The 15,050-nt window shown below is 40.8% G+C and overlaps 1 protein-coding gene across 5 annotated transcripts in view; it reads right to left on the bottom strand.

Annotated features, from left to right (window-relative positions):
• Window positions 1–15,050, bottom strand: part of MCF2L2 (MCF.2 cell line derived transforming sequence-like 2) — a 508,511-nt gene that overhangs the window by 183,753 nt on the left and 309,708 nt on the right. For all 5 annotated transcript variants that reach the window (XM_077290424.1, XM_077290423.1, XM_077290425.1 and 2 more), the window contains exon 17: window positions 1,499–1,614. In XM_077290424.1, the coding sequence (XP_077146539.1) occupies window positions 1,499–1,614 (116 nt within the window). The remainder of the gene's footprint in view (window positions 1–1,498; window positions 1,615–15,050) is intronic.

Genomic DNA, 15,050 nt, shown 5'->3' with positions numbered 1-15,050 from the left:
TACTATTGAGAACAGTTAAGCAAGTTGAAGATTAAATTATCTCTAAAAGGCCTAAAAGTTAGAGATGACACACCTGGTTTGTATTGCAGGCAAAAAAAATATATATTTTCAACTTTTACATTTTGAAAATTACAAAAAGGAAATTGGTCAGATGCAAACGTTTGGACACCCTGCATGTTTAGTACCTACTAGCACCCCTTTTAGAAAGTATCACAGCTTGTATACGCTTTTTTTGCCAGCCAAGAGTCTTTCAATTCTTGTTCGTTTGATTTTCATCCATTCTTCCTTGAAAAATTCTTCCGGTTCTGTGAGATTTCTGTGTCGTCTTGCATGTACTGCTATTTTGAGCTCTAGTCACAGGTTTCCAATGATGTTCAGATCAGTGTACGGCGAGGCCATTCAGTTTGCACCTTTTGAGGTAGTCTATTGTAGATTTTGACGTGTGTTTAGGATCATTGTCCATTTGTAGAAGCCATCCTCTTTTCAACTTCAGCTTTTTTTTACAGATGATATGTTTGCATCAAGAATTTGTTGAAATTTCATTAAATCCATTCTTCCCTCTACCCATGAAATGTTCCCCGTGCCATTGGCTGTAACACAATCCCAAAGCATGATTGATCCACCCCCATGCTTAATGGTTGGCGAGATGTTCTTTTCCTGAAATTTTGTGCCCTTTTTTCTCCACACATAACATTGATCATGGTGGCCAAAGAGTTCTATTTTAACCTCATCGGTTCATAGGGCTTGTTTCCAAAATGTATCAGACTTGTTTAAATGCTATTTTGCATACTTTTGATGCTGAATTTTATGGTGAGGACGTAGAAGAGGTTTTTTTCTGCTGACTCTTACATGAAGGCCATATTTGTGAAGGTGTCTCTGTAGTAGAACAATCTACTATAACTCCAGAGAGTCTACTAAATCTTTCTGAAGCCATCCTACCAGCAGAACTCACTGAAATTTCTCTTGGTCTTCCAAACCTTATCTTGACCGCCACTGTTCCTGTCAACTGCCATTTCTTAATTACATTTCAAACTTAGGAACAGTCAACTTGAAAATGCTTTGCAATTTTCTTCACAAGGTTCTAGAGGAGGCTTGGTTTTTATAAAGCTGGGAAATCACTTGGCCTTTTGCAGTGATGCTAGTGAACAAGCCACAACCCTAACAGGCAAATTAAGGTCTGAAACCTTAGTTAAAGGTGTCTGAACACAAAAGTCTCCAAGGGCGCCCAAACTTTTGCATTGGTCCTTTTTCCTTTTTGCATTTTTTAAACTATAACAGCTTTTAAACAAGGGCTGGATGCTTTCCTCAGTACAAATAACATTGTGGGTTAGAGATAATTTAGTGATAAAAAATCTATAATTAGTGGAGAAAGGATGAACTTGATGGACCTAGGTCTTTTTCAACCTATGTAATTATGTAAGAATTCAATATTACAATGCATTCTTTTTGCCTTATTGCTCTACATTTCACAAGTGATTTTAAAACACATTCTACATACCTTTTATGAAATTCATAGATTTCAGGAAGGTTTCCAAAAAGTACATCTTTGTTGTTTTGTAATACGATAGGAATCAAAGGATTCATTTCTGGATTGTCCAGCGACGTTACATACCCCTGTAATCAACGACAGATACAGAAGACACTCATATAATTTCATAAACAATGTATATTTAACGTGTAGTCCTACGATCAAAGTACATTTTAATCAACAATTGGAAGTGTTAAAAAAATGTTCTTGTGCTGAGATAATCTTATCATATATGTGCCCTGCTATATACTGTGCAATGGCTGATTCTTTCTGTGAGGTAAAATATTGTTTTTAACCCCTTTACCCCCAAGGGTGGTTTGCACGTTAATGACCGGGCCAATTTTTACAATTCTGACCACTCTCCCTTTATGAGGTTATAACTCTGGAACGCTTCAACAAATCTTAGCGATTCTGACACTGTTTTCTCATGACATATTGTACTTCATGATAGTGGTAACATTTCTTTGATATAACTTGCGTTTATTTGTGAAAAAAATGGAAATTTGACGAAAATTTAGAAAATTTCGCAATTTTCCAACTTTGAATTTTTATGCCCTTAAATCACAGAGATATGTCACGCAAAATACTTAATAAGTAACATTTCCCACATGTCTACTTTACATCAGCACAATTTTGGAACCAATATTTTTTTTGTTAGGGAGTTATAAGGGTTAAAAGTTGACCAAAAATTTCTCATTTTTGCAACGCCATTTTTTTTAGGGACCACATCTCATTTGAAGTAATTTTGAGGGGTCTATATGATAGAAAATAACCAAGTGTGACACCATTCTAAAAACTGCACCCCTCAAGGTGCTCAAAACCACATTCAAGAAGTTTATTAACCCTTCAGGTGTTTCACAGGAATTTTTGGAATGTTTAAATAAAAATGAACATTTAACTTTTTTACACAAAAAATTTACTTCAGCTCCAATTTGTTTTATTTTACCAAGGGTAACAGGAGAAAATGGACCCCAAAAGTTGTTGTACAATTTGTCCTGAGTATGCTGATACCCCATATGTGGGGGTAAACCACTGTTTGTGAGCATGGCAGAGCTCGGAAGGAAAGGAGCGCCATTTTACTTTTCAATGCAAAATTGACTGGAATTGAGATGGGATGCCATGCCGTGTCATTCCACTTTTTGTTCGGTGGTATGATAATAAAGCGTTGTTTTTTGTCTCGTTTTTTTTTTTTTCCTTATGGTGTTCACTGAAGGGGTTAACTAGTGGGATAGTTTTATAGGTTGGGTCGTTACGGACGCGCCGATACTAAATATGTGTACTTTTATTGTTTTTTATTTTATTTAGATAAAGAAATAGTTATGGGAATAATATATATATATTTTTTTCTTTATTTAGGATTTTTTTTTTTTTTACACATGTGGAATTTTTTTTTAAACTTTTTTACTTTGTCCCAGGTGGGGACATCACAGATCGCTGATCTGACAGTTTGCACAGCACTCTGTCAGATCAGCGATCTGACTTACAGTGCTGCAGGCTTACCAGCGCCTGCTCTGGACTCGGAAGTAGTCCCTGCAGGACCCGGATGCAGCCCCGTGGCCATTTTGGATCCGGGGCCTGCAGGGATAGGAGGTAAGAGATGCTCGGAGCAACGTGATCACATCGCATTGCTCCGAGGATCTCAGGGAAGCACGCAGGGAGCCCCCTCCCTGCTTGATGCTTCCCCGTACCGCCGGAACACTGCGATCATGTTTGATCGCAGTGTGCCGGGGGTTAATGTGCCGGGGGCAGTCCGTGACAGCTCCTGGCACATAGTGCCAGGGGCGGTCCGTGACCGCTCCTGGCACATAGTGCCGGATGTCAGCTGTGATAGTCAGCTGACACCCGGCCGCGATCGGCCACGCTCCCCCCGTGAGCGCGGCCGATCGCTATGACGTACTATCCCGTCGAGGGTCAGATAGGCTCAGGTCACCTCGACGGGATAGTACGTCTAAGGTCAGAGAGGGGTTAAACAGGCAGGGAAATGTTTTACCTCACAGAAAATATCAGCTGTGATCCCCTCCTGTCCTGATTGTATACTCTTTTGCTTCCTCCCCTGCCCAGGAGCTGTGGTATGATCAGATCGTGTCCCTGTACGGTCAGACACGGCCATTACACAGTACACAGCAGGGGCACATGTATAAGATTATCTCAGCGCAGGGACATTTTATTTAAACACATCCAATTATGGAAGTTATTATTATTATAAAATATATTGATTAAAATGTACTTTGTTGGTGGAACAAATTCGTTAATCTGTATTCATAGGTCCTCTACTAAAACTCACCAACCAAATAATGTATTCAGAGAGAAAATGTACAATATAATACTTTACTAATGAATATTAAAGCATGATTACACAACAGAAAAATAAAACCTAATTACACAACAAGAGAATAAAAAACGAAATATAAAACAATATACAGCTCTGGCAAAACTTAAGAGATCACTGTAAAATGTTCATTTTTTTCTGTTTTTTCTCTTTATAGGTATATTTTTTAGTAAAATGTACATGGTTCTTTTATTCTATAAACTTCTGACAACGTCTCCAAATTTCCAAGTAATACATTTTGTATTTTTTTTTCTGAAAAGGAGAAATGGTAAAAAAAAAATCCAAAAACAGTGCCCCTGTTTGTACAAACTACAAAAAACTATACCAAAGCCAAAAACATGAGGCAGAGCACATGTTGGTATAAGGGTATTTTCTCGTTCTGTTTTTATCTTAGGTTCTCTGTTATACAGTCAGTACACTCCCTTGCTGCAAACACTAGTGATGTAGCAGTCCGTCTACCTTGAAGGCTATTTCACCAACTGAGAGTACATTGCAAAAAAAAATCTTTACATTTGTGTGGCAAAAAAAAACCGTTACAGTTAAAATCCTTGTAATGATTTCAATTCTTAAAACTGCACACGACGGGGGGAGATATTTGAAAACTGCATAATAGCAAAACTAGCTTGGTTGCTCATAGCAAACAATCAAAGCTCAGCGTTCACTTCTCAATGCTAATTGTAACAAAATATTCACAATAAAACACTTGAATGTTATGATTTTTTGGTTTTGTTGAACCTGCAAAGTTTTTTTTACTGGCACAGTATATCTAATCCTATCATTAGAAGCACTATACGAACACACATTGCTCTGTAGCAGCAGTGTCTGGAATATTGATATTGACAATTGATCATGTCAGAGGGCCGTGTCATTTTGCCTACTCTGTATTTTGCCTTTGAATATTTTTGTAAATAGATACATTTGTGCATGTAAACTACTATGTACGAACAAATACAATTACTTTGTTATAATCGTCTATTACATACTATCCAATGTATTTACACTACCGTTCAAAAGTTTAGGGTCACTTAGAAAATTCCTTATTTTTGAAAGAAAAGCACATTTTTTTCTAATGAAGCTAACATTAAATGATTCAGAAATATACTATATACATTGTTAATGTGGTAAATGACTATTCTAGCTGCAAACGTCTGGTTTTAATGCAATATCTTCATAGGTGTATAGAGGCCCATTTCCAACAACCATCACTCCAGTGTTTTTATGGTACTTTGTGTTTGCTAACTTTGTAAGAAGACTAATAGATGGTTAGAATACCCTTGAAAACCCTTGTGCAAGTATGTTAGCACAGTTGAAAACAGTTTGGCTGATTAGAGAACCTATAAATGTGACCTTCCTTTGAGCTAGTTGAGAATCTGGAGCATTACATTTGTTGGTTCCATTAAACTCTCAAAATGGCCAGAAAAAAAAGAACTTTCATGAGAAACTCTACAGTCTATTCTTGTTCTTAGAAATGAAGGCTATTCCATGCGAGAAATTGCCAAGAAACTGAAGATTTCCTACAACGGTGTGTACTACTCCCTTCAGAGGAGAGCACAAACAGGCTCTAACCAGAGTAGAAAGAGAAGTGTGAGGCCCCACTGCACAACTGAGCAACAAGACAAGTACAATAGTCTGTAGTTTGAGAAATCGACGCCTTACAGGTCCTCAACTGGCAGCTTCATTAAATAGTACACGCAAAACACCAATGTCAATGTCTACAGTGAAGAGGCGACTCCGGGATGCTGGCTTTCAGGGCAGAGTGGCAAAGAAAAAGCCATATCTGAGACTGGCTAACAGAAGAAAAAGATTAATATTGGCAAAAGAACACATTGGACAGAGGAAGATTGGAAAAAAATGTTACGGACATTTGGAAGTGCATTGAACAGCAAGGTGCATTGGTGCTGAAGGGAAAAAGAAAAAAATCTCTTTTAATCTTCAGCTTAGTGAGTGTGAACGAGCTGAGTGTGACCTGAGCGTAAGTGTGAATGGCGGTAAGTGTGTGACTTGTGATTCAGTGACTTTGGATTCAGGGAGTTTCCAAGGGAGGAATTACTGAATTGCTGTCTATTTTATTAATACTTTGTATTTATTTTTAATTTAACTTTTCTGTCTGGTGCAATCCCCATTAGGAAATGTGCTCCACCATTGTTAATGCCATCCAGTGCACATCTTGCCACATGTATGCAGTCCTTGATCAGCCGGTCGAGGGTGCATACTGCTGTGCGAGATGTGAGCACGTTGTGCATTTGGAAGCCCAGATTCTGGATCTAAATGTGCAGCTGGCAACACTGAGATCCACTGACAATATGGAAAGGAGTCTTCTGCTCACTGAGCAGTTGCTCAATGGGATAGATGAGGGGGGAATGGTAGGATGGAGCTGCAGGACAGTGGAGCAGCAAGTTGGGTGACAGTTAGAAGGCCGGGTAGAGGGAAGAGTGCCAGGGATGTTAGTCCTGATCTGGCACACCCCAATAAGTTTGCTAAGTTGGCAGATGAGGGGGGTGACGGTACAGGGGTAGCTCTGCTGCAGCCAGGCATGTCCTCTGAAAGCCGGGGGAGTGACTGCTACAGTAAGGAGGGAAATAGCAGAGCAGTGCAGACCAGACAGGTGCTGGTAGTGGGGGACTCAATTATTAGGGGAACAGATAGGGCAATCTGTCACAAAGACAGGGATCGTCGAACGGTGTGCTGCCTACCCGGCGCTCGAGTCTGACACATCGCTGATCAGGTTGACAGATTATTGGGAGGGGCAGGTGAGGACCCAGCGGTCATGGTGCACATTGGCACAAATGACAAAGTTAGAGGTAGGTGGAAGGTCCTTAAAGATGATTTCAGGGAATTAGGCTGCAAGCTGAAAGCAAGGCCCTCCAACGTGGTATTTTCCGAAATACTGCCTGTACCACGTGCCACGCCAGAGAGGCAACGGGACATTAGGGAGGTTAGCTAGAAGTCTCCAAAAATAATGGAAACAACGGAGAATATCCTCGTAAAGCAAATAGATGAAGCTGCAACTCAAGGAGAAGTCATTATTATGGGGGACTTCAACTACCCTGAAATAGATTGGGGAACAGAAACCTGCAGTTCCAGCAAAGGTAATCGGTTTTTGACAACTATGAGAGACAATTACCTTTCACAACTGGTTCAGGTCCCAACAAGAAGGGGGGCACTGCTAGACCTAATATTAACCAACAGGCCAGACCGCATATCAAATATAAGGGTTGGGGGTCACTTGGGGAATAGTGATCACAAAATAATAAGTTTTCATGTATCCTTTAATAAGATGTGTAGTAGAGGGGTTACAAGGACACTAAACTTCAGGGGGGCAAATTTCCAACGGATGAGAGAGGATCTTGGTGCAATTAACTGGGATGATATCCTGAGACATAAAAATACACAAAGAAAATGGGAGACATTTATTAGCATCCTGGATAGGACCTGTGCACAGTATATACCGTATGGGAATATGCATACTAGAAATAGGAGGAAACCAATATGGCTAAATAGAGCTGTAAGGGGCGCAATAAGTGACAAAAAGAAAGCATTTAGAGAATTAAAGGAAGTAGGTAGTGAGGAGGCATTAAATAAATACAGGAAATTTAATAAATTCTGTAAAAAGCAAATCAAGGCAGCAAAAATTGAGACAGAGAGACTCATTGCCAGAGAGAGTAAAAATAATCCCAAAATATTCTTTAACTAAGTAAATAGTAAGAAACTAAAAAATTATAGTGTTGGCCCCCTTAAAAGTAGTCTGGGTGAAATGGTTGATGAGGATGAGGAAAAAGCCAATATGCTAAATGACTTTTTTTCATCAGTATTTACACAAGAAAATCCCATGGCAGACAATATGATCAGTGATAACAAAAATTCCCCATTAAGTGTCACCTGCTTAACCCAGAAGGAAGTTCGTCGACGTCTAAAAATCACTAAAATTGACAAATCTCCGGGCCCGGATGGGATACACCCCCGAGTACTGCAGGAATTAAGTACAGTCATTGATAGACCATTATTTTTAATTTTTAAAGAGTCCATAATAACAGGGTCTGTACCACAGGACTGGCGTATAGCAAATGTGGTGCCAATATTCAAAAAGGGGACAAAAACTGGACTCGGAAATTATAGGCCAGTAAGGTTAACCTCTACTGTGGGTAAAATTCTGGAGGGTATTCTAAGGGATGCTATACTGGTGTATCTGAAGAGGAATAACCTTATGATCCAATATCAACATGGGTTTACTAGGGACCGTTCCTGTCAGACTAATCTGATCAATTTCTATGAAGAGGTAAGTTCCGGACTGGACCAAGGGAATCCAGTGGACGTAGTGTATATGGACTTTTCAAAAGCTTTTGATACGGTGCCACACAAAAGGTTGATACATAAAATTAGAACAATGGGGATAGGGGAAAATATGTGTAAGTGGGTTAAGAGCTGGCTCAGGGATAGGAAACAAAGGGTGGTTATTAATGGAGCACACTCGGACTGGGTCGCGGTTAGCAGTGGGGTACCACAGGGGTCAGTATTGGGCCCTCTCCTTTTTATTAATGACCTTGTAGGGGGCATACAGAGCAGAATTTCAATATTTGCAGATGACACTAAACGCTGCAGGGTAATCAATACAGAGGCGGACAATTTTATTTTACAGGATAATTTATGTAAACTAGAAGCTTGGGCTGATAAATGGCAAATGAGCTTTAATGGGGATAAATGTAAGGTCATGCACTTGGGTAGAAGTAATAAGATGTATAACTATGTGCTTAATTCTAAAACTCTGGACAAAACCGTCAATGAAAAAGACCTGGGTGTATGGGTGGATGACAAACTCACATTTAGTGGCCAGTGTCAGGCAGCTGCTACAAAGGCAAATATAATAATGGGATGCATTAAAAGAGGCATAAATGTTCATGAGGAGAACATAATTTTACCTCTATACAGGTCACTAGGTCGACCACACTTAGAATACTGTGTACAGTTCTGGTCTCCGGTGTATAAGAAAGACATGGCTGAACTAGAGCGGGTGCAGAGAAGAGCGACCAAGGTTATTAGAGAACTGGGGGGTTATTACACTTGGGGCTATTTAGTTTGGAAAAAGGAAGGCTAAGGGGTGATCTTATTTTAATGTATAAATATATGAGGGAACAGTACAAAGACCTTTTTGATCTTTTTAATCATAGACCTGAGACAGGGACAAGGGGGCATCCTCTACGTCTGAAGGAAAGAAGGTTTAAGCATAATCACAGATGCGGATTCTTTACTGTAAGAGCAGTGAGACTATGGAACTCTCTGCCATATGATGTTGTAATGAGTGATTAATTACTAAAATTTAAGAGGGGACTGGATACCTTTCTTGAAAAGTATAATATTACAGGTTATATATACTAGATTCCTTGATAGGGCGTTGATCCAGGGAACTAGTCTGATTGCCGTATGTGAAGTCGGGAAGGAATTTTTTTCCCCAATGTGGAGTTTACTCTTTGCCACATGGGTTTTTTTTGCCTTCCTCTGGATCAACATGTTAGAGCATGTTAGGTTAGGCTATGGGTTGAACTAGATGGACTTAAAGTCTTTCTTCAACCGTAATAACTATGTTACTATGTTTCTATGAATCCAAGTTTGAGGTGTTTGGATCACACAGAAGAACATTTGTGAGACGCAGAACAACTGAAAAGATGCTGGAAGAGTGCCTGACGCCATCTGTCAAGCACAGTGGAGGTAATGTGATGGTTTGGGTTTGCTTTGGTGCTGGTAATGTGGGAGATTAGTACAAGGTAAAAGGGATTTTGAATAAGGAAGGCTATCACTCCATTTTACAATGCCATGCCATACCCTGTGGACTGCGCTTGATTGGAGCCAAATTCATCCTACAACAAGACAATGACGAAAGCAGACCTCCAAATTATGCAAGAAATATTTAGGAAGAAGCCGGCAGCTGGTATTCTATCTGTAATGGAGTGGCCAGCGCAGTCACCAGATCTCATCCCCATTGAGCTGCTGTGGGAGCAGCTTGACCGCATGGTACGCAAAAAGTGCCCATCAAGCCAAACCAACTTGTGGGAGGGGCTTCTGAAGCATGGGGTGAAATTTCTCCAGATTACCTCAGCAAATTAACTGCTAGAATGCCAAAGGTCTGCAATGCTGTAATTGCTGCAAAGGGAGCATTCTTTGATGAAAGCAAAGTTTGAAGGAGAAAATTATTATTTCAAATAAAAATATTTTTTAGAACCTTGTCAATGTCTGGACTAGATTTTCAATTCATTTGGCAACTCATTTGATTACTAAAAGTATGAGATTTCATGGAAAACACAAAATTGTCTGGGTGACCCTAAACTTTTGAACGTTAGTGTAGTTCCAGATAATGCTGGTCCCAACCATATCCTATCCTTTAAGGGGTGGATTTGTCTTCTATCTTCACTGCTCCCCTGCCTCCCAGATGCATGCCAGCGCCCCTAATGATTGACAGTTCAAACCAGTGACATGGCCATACTACTGGCCTAAGCTGCGGGCTCGCACATGCTGCAAGTAGAGGCAGCTTTGCCTTAGACTATGATAGTAATGCAAGGGCACTGAAGCTAGCAGTTCAAAACTTTGTAGCAAAGAGCTTGCAAACACTGATCCTTGCCTAGAAGACTGGCCACCTCAGAAAGCAGAGATGATCGGTAATTGGCAATGTCATTGTACTCGAAAGAATCCTTCCATACGAATGGAAATGCCTCCAGTGCACTTCCAGCTTGATTTGCATATGGCTATATTTCTTATCACTCGCATATTGGATCTCTACCATACAATATCATTTTTAGTGGGGGACAAGCGTCTATGCAGCCACACTCCTACTTCCACATGTAAAAACTTGCTGACTGGTTCTGTTTAAAAAGGGTTTCCAATTTTTTTTATTCCATAGACTTGCAAAATAATCATTACTTAACCCTTGCAGCGACAGCAGTGCCTCGTTGAGGCAGCCCACCGATCTTTGCCGACATAGCTGCAGCGAGAACATCAGGGCTACAGTAAGTGACCATAGTAGCTTAGAAGGGTTGATCTTACTGACAGATTTCCTTTAAATGCTTTGCAATTCTTATTTGTTCAGTCAAACTGGTAGGACTTTAGTATATTTTTTAGTACAGAATTATGTTTGATTCTATATATGACAGATATATGACAATTATTTTCTTATGGATATTATGCTTTTATTACAGATATTTATAACATAAATACTAGAAATAATAGAAAACATTCTCTGTGGAACTGATCAATCAACAAATAACGCTCCTATTACACTGGGGAACACAATTTTCATTTAGTTACTGTAGATCTGATACTTGTTTTTGAATAACTTTTCACTTCTATATCCAAAAGTGATCCCAGTTTTTCTCTATCACAACAACTTTTTAAGTTACAGGGAACCCTCCCTTCGTCTCCAAAACCATACAAAATACATATAATGGAAAATAATGCAAAAAATAGCCTGACTTTAATGTTTATTTAAAGAGATTTTATTCATGCAAAGGATATATTGTTACTGTAATTCAAACTGTGTGCAAGTAGTAAGGTTAGGTTCTGATATAAGAAAAGGCATTGTCACACCACCGTCCACCCTGTCTGATCTAATGCGGGAGATGCCAGAAGTGCTGAGGTAAGATGAGGCTGCTCAGACTGCTGTCCACCCTGTCTGATCTAATACGGGAGATGCCAGAAGTGCCGAAGTAAGATGAGGCTGCTCAGACTGCTGTCCACCCTGTCTGATCTAATACGGGAGATGCCAGAAGTGCTGAGGTAAGATGAGGCTGCTCAGACTGCTGTCCACCTTGTCTGATCTAATGCGGGAGATGCCAGAAGTGCTGAGGTAAGATGAGGCTGCTCAGACTGCTGTCCACCCTGTCTGATCTAATAAGGGAAATGCCGAAGTGCTGAGGTAAGATGAGGCTGCTCACCCTGCTGTCCACCCTGTCTGATCTAATACAGAAGAGATGCCAGAAGTGCTGAGGTAAGATGAGGCTGCTCAGTCTGCTGTCCACCCTGTCTGTTCTAATACGGGAGATGCCAGAAGTGCTGAGGTAAGATGAGGCTGCTCAGACTGCTGTCCACCCTGTCTGTTCTAATACGGGAGATGCCAGAAGTGCTGAGGTAAGATGAGGCTGTTCAGTCTGCTGTCCACCCTGTCTGATCTAATACGGGAGATGCCAGAAGTGCTGAGGTAAGATGAGGCTGCTCAGACTGCTGTCCAACCTGTCCTTCTGAACCTGTACTGGAGAGTGGCTGAGGTAAGAAGAGGATGCGCATATGGCTGTCTACTGTGTCTTTCTGATCTAATACTGGAGATACAAGGACTGCTGATGTAATAAGATGCTGCTCACACTACAGTCAAGTCTGTTTTTCTGACCTAATGTTGGGTGTGTTGAGGTAAGAGGCTGTCCACACTACTGTTTACCCAGTGTTTCTGATCTAATACTGAAAATACCAAGGTTGCTGAGGCAAGAAGAGGTCACGCTTAGTGATGAGCGAGAGTGCTTGGGTACGCTCGCTACTTAATCAAGTATCGCGAGTGCTGGAGCGCCTGTCATGAATCCCAATGGCTAGGGATAGCAAGGGACAAGCAAAGTAATACAAAATATCGGACGAGCTCTAGGGTGATGGAACCTGGGCTGACCGCTGCCCTACGCCTGACAAACGCAACTAGAGATAGCCAGGGAGCGTGCCTACGTTGGTTCTAGACGCCACGCACCAGCCTAAGAGCTAACTAGTACTGCAGAGAAAATAAAGACCTCACTTGCCTCCAGAGGAATGAACCCCAAAAGGTATAGTTGCCCCCCACATGTATTGACGGTGAAATGAGAGGAAGGCACACACATAGAGATGATATATATAGGTTCAGCAAATTGAGGCCCGCTGTAAACTAGAAAGCAGAATGATACAAAAGGGGTCTGAGCGGTCAGCAAAAAACCCTAATCAAAAAAAACCATCCTGAGATTACAAGAACCCATGTGCCAACTCATGGCACATGGGGAGAACCTCAGTCCACTAGAGCTACCAGCTAGCATAGAGACATAATAAGCAAGCTGGACAAAAAAAACAACAACTGAAAATCAGCACTTAGCTTATCCTGAAAGATCTGGGAGCAGGTAGGCAGGAACCAAACAGAGCACATCTGAATACATTGATAGCCGGCAAGGGAATGACAGAAAGGCCAGGTAAAATAGGAACCACCCAGCCTCTGATGGACAGGTGGAAACCAAAGGCCGCAACCCACCAAAGTCACCCAGTACCAGCAGTAACCACCAGAGGGAGCCCACAAACAGAATCCACAACAAGCGCCATACTCGAGTCTATGTTTCAACTAATGAAGACGCGGGGATTGCCTGCCATACATGGTAATGCCGTAGCCATGACGACCAAGCATGTGAGCACAATGGGTGCTGGCTAATATAAAATTAGCCTGAGTAAAGTGCATGTGCAATGGGCTTGAAAGGAGATAAGGATTTCATTTTTACCTAAGATGTAAGCGTGCAGCTAGGTCCCCACGGCCGAGTGCTATGTGATGTTTTATTGGCTAGCACTTAGCTCAATGTTATATTCTGGGGCAGTGCAAATCTGCAATTTTTTTCTTACGCCGATCCTGCATGAGAAAACAATTGCAGCATACTGCGAGTGCATCCCATTATCGGAGCAATTCTATGGGTGCGTGCGAAGTATCAAACTACACTTGGATGTCATCCGAGTGCAATCCGATGTACGTGGACACAGACAATGGAAAAGATGGAGAAATGAATTCTCCATCTTCTCCGAACTTGTGTAGCAATTTTCTCATGCAAGAGAATCGGATCACACTCAGCTGACACTCTCCTCAAACTCTAATGCCACGTTCACATGTTCAGTATTTGGTCAGTATTTTACATCAGTGTGTTTATATCATTATCAGTTTTGTATAATTACTACATAGAAATACTTAAATTACCCCAATTCTTGAAATGATTAGGGCCCGGTTCATTAGATTTTGCTAGAATTTTGGAGTAAAACTGCATGAAACGTTGCAAAATGTTTGTGTCTTTTGACATTTTTACAGCAGTCCTGGCCAGCCCTGACAACGTTTTGAAAAGTAGACAAGACTTGAGCACAAAGGTGGCATAAATTACGTCAGAGATCTACTCCAATTTCTGCCTGGGGTACATTTTTGGAAGTGGTGCAAGACAGTTGAAAGATGTGCCAAATTCATTAACCCCTTTACCCCCAAGGGTGGTTTGCATGTTAATGACCAGGCCAATTTTTACCATTCTGACCACTGTCCCTTTATGAGGTAGTAACTCTGGAATGCTTCCATAGATCCTAGTGATGCTGACATTGTTTTCTCATGACATATTTTACTTCACTTTAGTGGTAAAATTTCTTTCATATGACTTGCGTTTATTTGTGAAAAAAACGTAAATTTAGCAAATTTTGCAATTTTCCAATCACACAGATATGTCACACAAAATACTTAATAAGTAATATTTCCCACATGTCTACTTTACATCAGCACAATTTTGGAACCAAAATTTTTTTTTGTTGGGGAGTTATAAGGGTTAAAAGTTGACCAGCGATTTCTCATTTTTACAACACCATTTTTTCTGGGACCACATCACATTTGAAGTCACTTTGAGGGGTCTATATGATAGAAAATACACAAAAGTGACATCATTCTAAAAACGGCACACCTCAAGGTGCTCAAAACCACATTCAAGAAGTTTATTAACCCTTCGGGTGCTTCACGGGAATTTTTGGAATGTTTAAAAAAATTAATATTTAACTTTTTTTCACAAATTTACTGCAGCTCCAATTTTTTTTTATTTTCCCAAGGGTAACAGGAGAAATTGGACCCCAAAAGTTGTTGTGCAATTTGTCCTGAGTACGCTGATACCCCATATGTGCGGGTAAACCACTGTTTGGGCGCATGACAGAGCTCGGAAGGGAAGGAGCACCTTTTGACTTTTTCAATGCAGTATTGTCTGGAATTGAGATCGGACGCCATGTCGCGTTTGGAGAGCCCCTGATGTGCCTAAACAGTGGAAATCCCCCAATTCTAACCCCATCCCTAACCCCAACACACCCCTAACCCTATTCCCAACCCTAACCATAACCCTAACCACAAACCTAACCCTAACACACCCCTAACCCTAATCCCAACCGTAACCCTAACCCCAACTTTAGCCCCAACCCTAACTTTAGCCCCAA

Source organism: Ranitomeya variabilis, chromosome 2 (assembly GCF_051348905.1).
Source record: "Ranitomeya variabilis isolate aRanVar5 chromosome 2, aRanVar5.hap1, whole genome shotgun sequence".
Classification (NCBI taxonomy): domain Eukaryota; kingdom Metazoa; phylum Chordata; class Amphibia; order Anura; family Dendrobatidae; genus Ranitomeya; species Ranitomeya variabilis.
The sequence above is the reverse complement of the archived record's forward strand: the minus strand, read 5'-3'. Positions and strand labels throughout refer to the sequence as shown.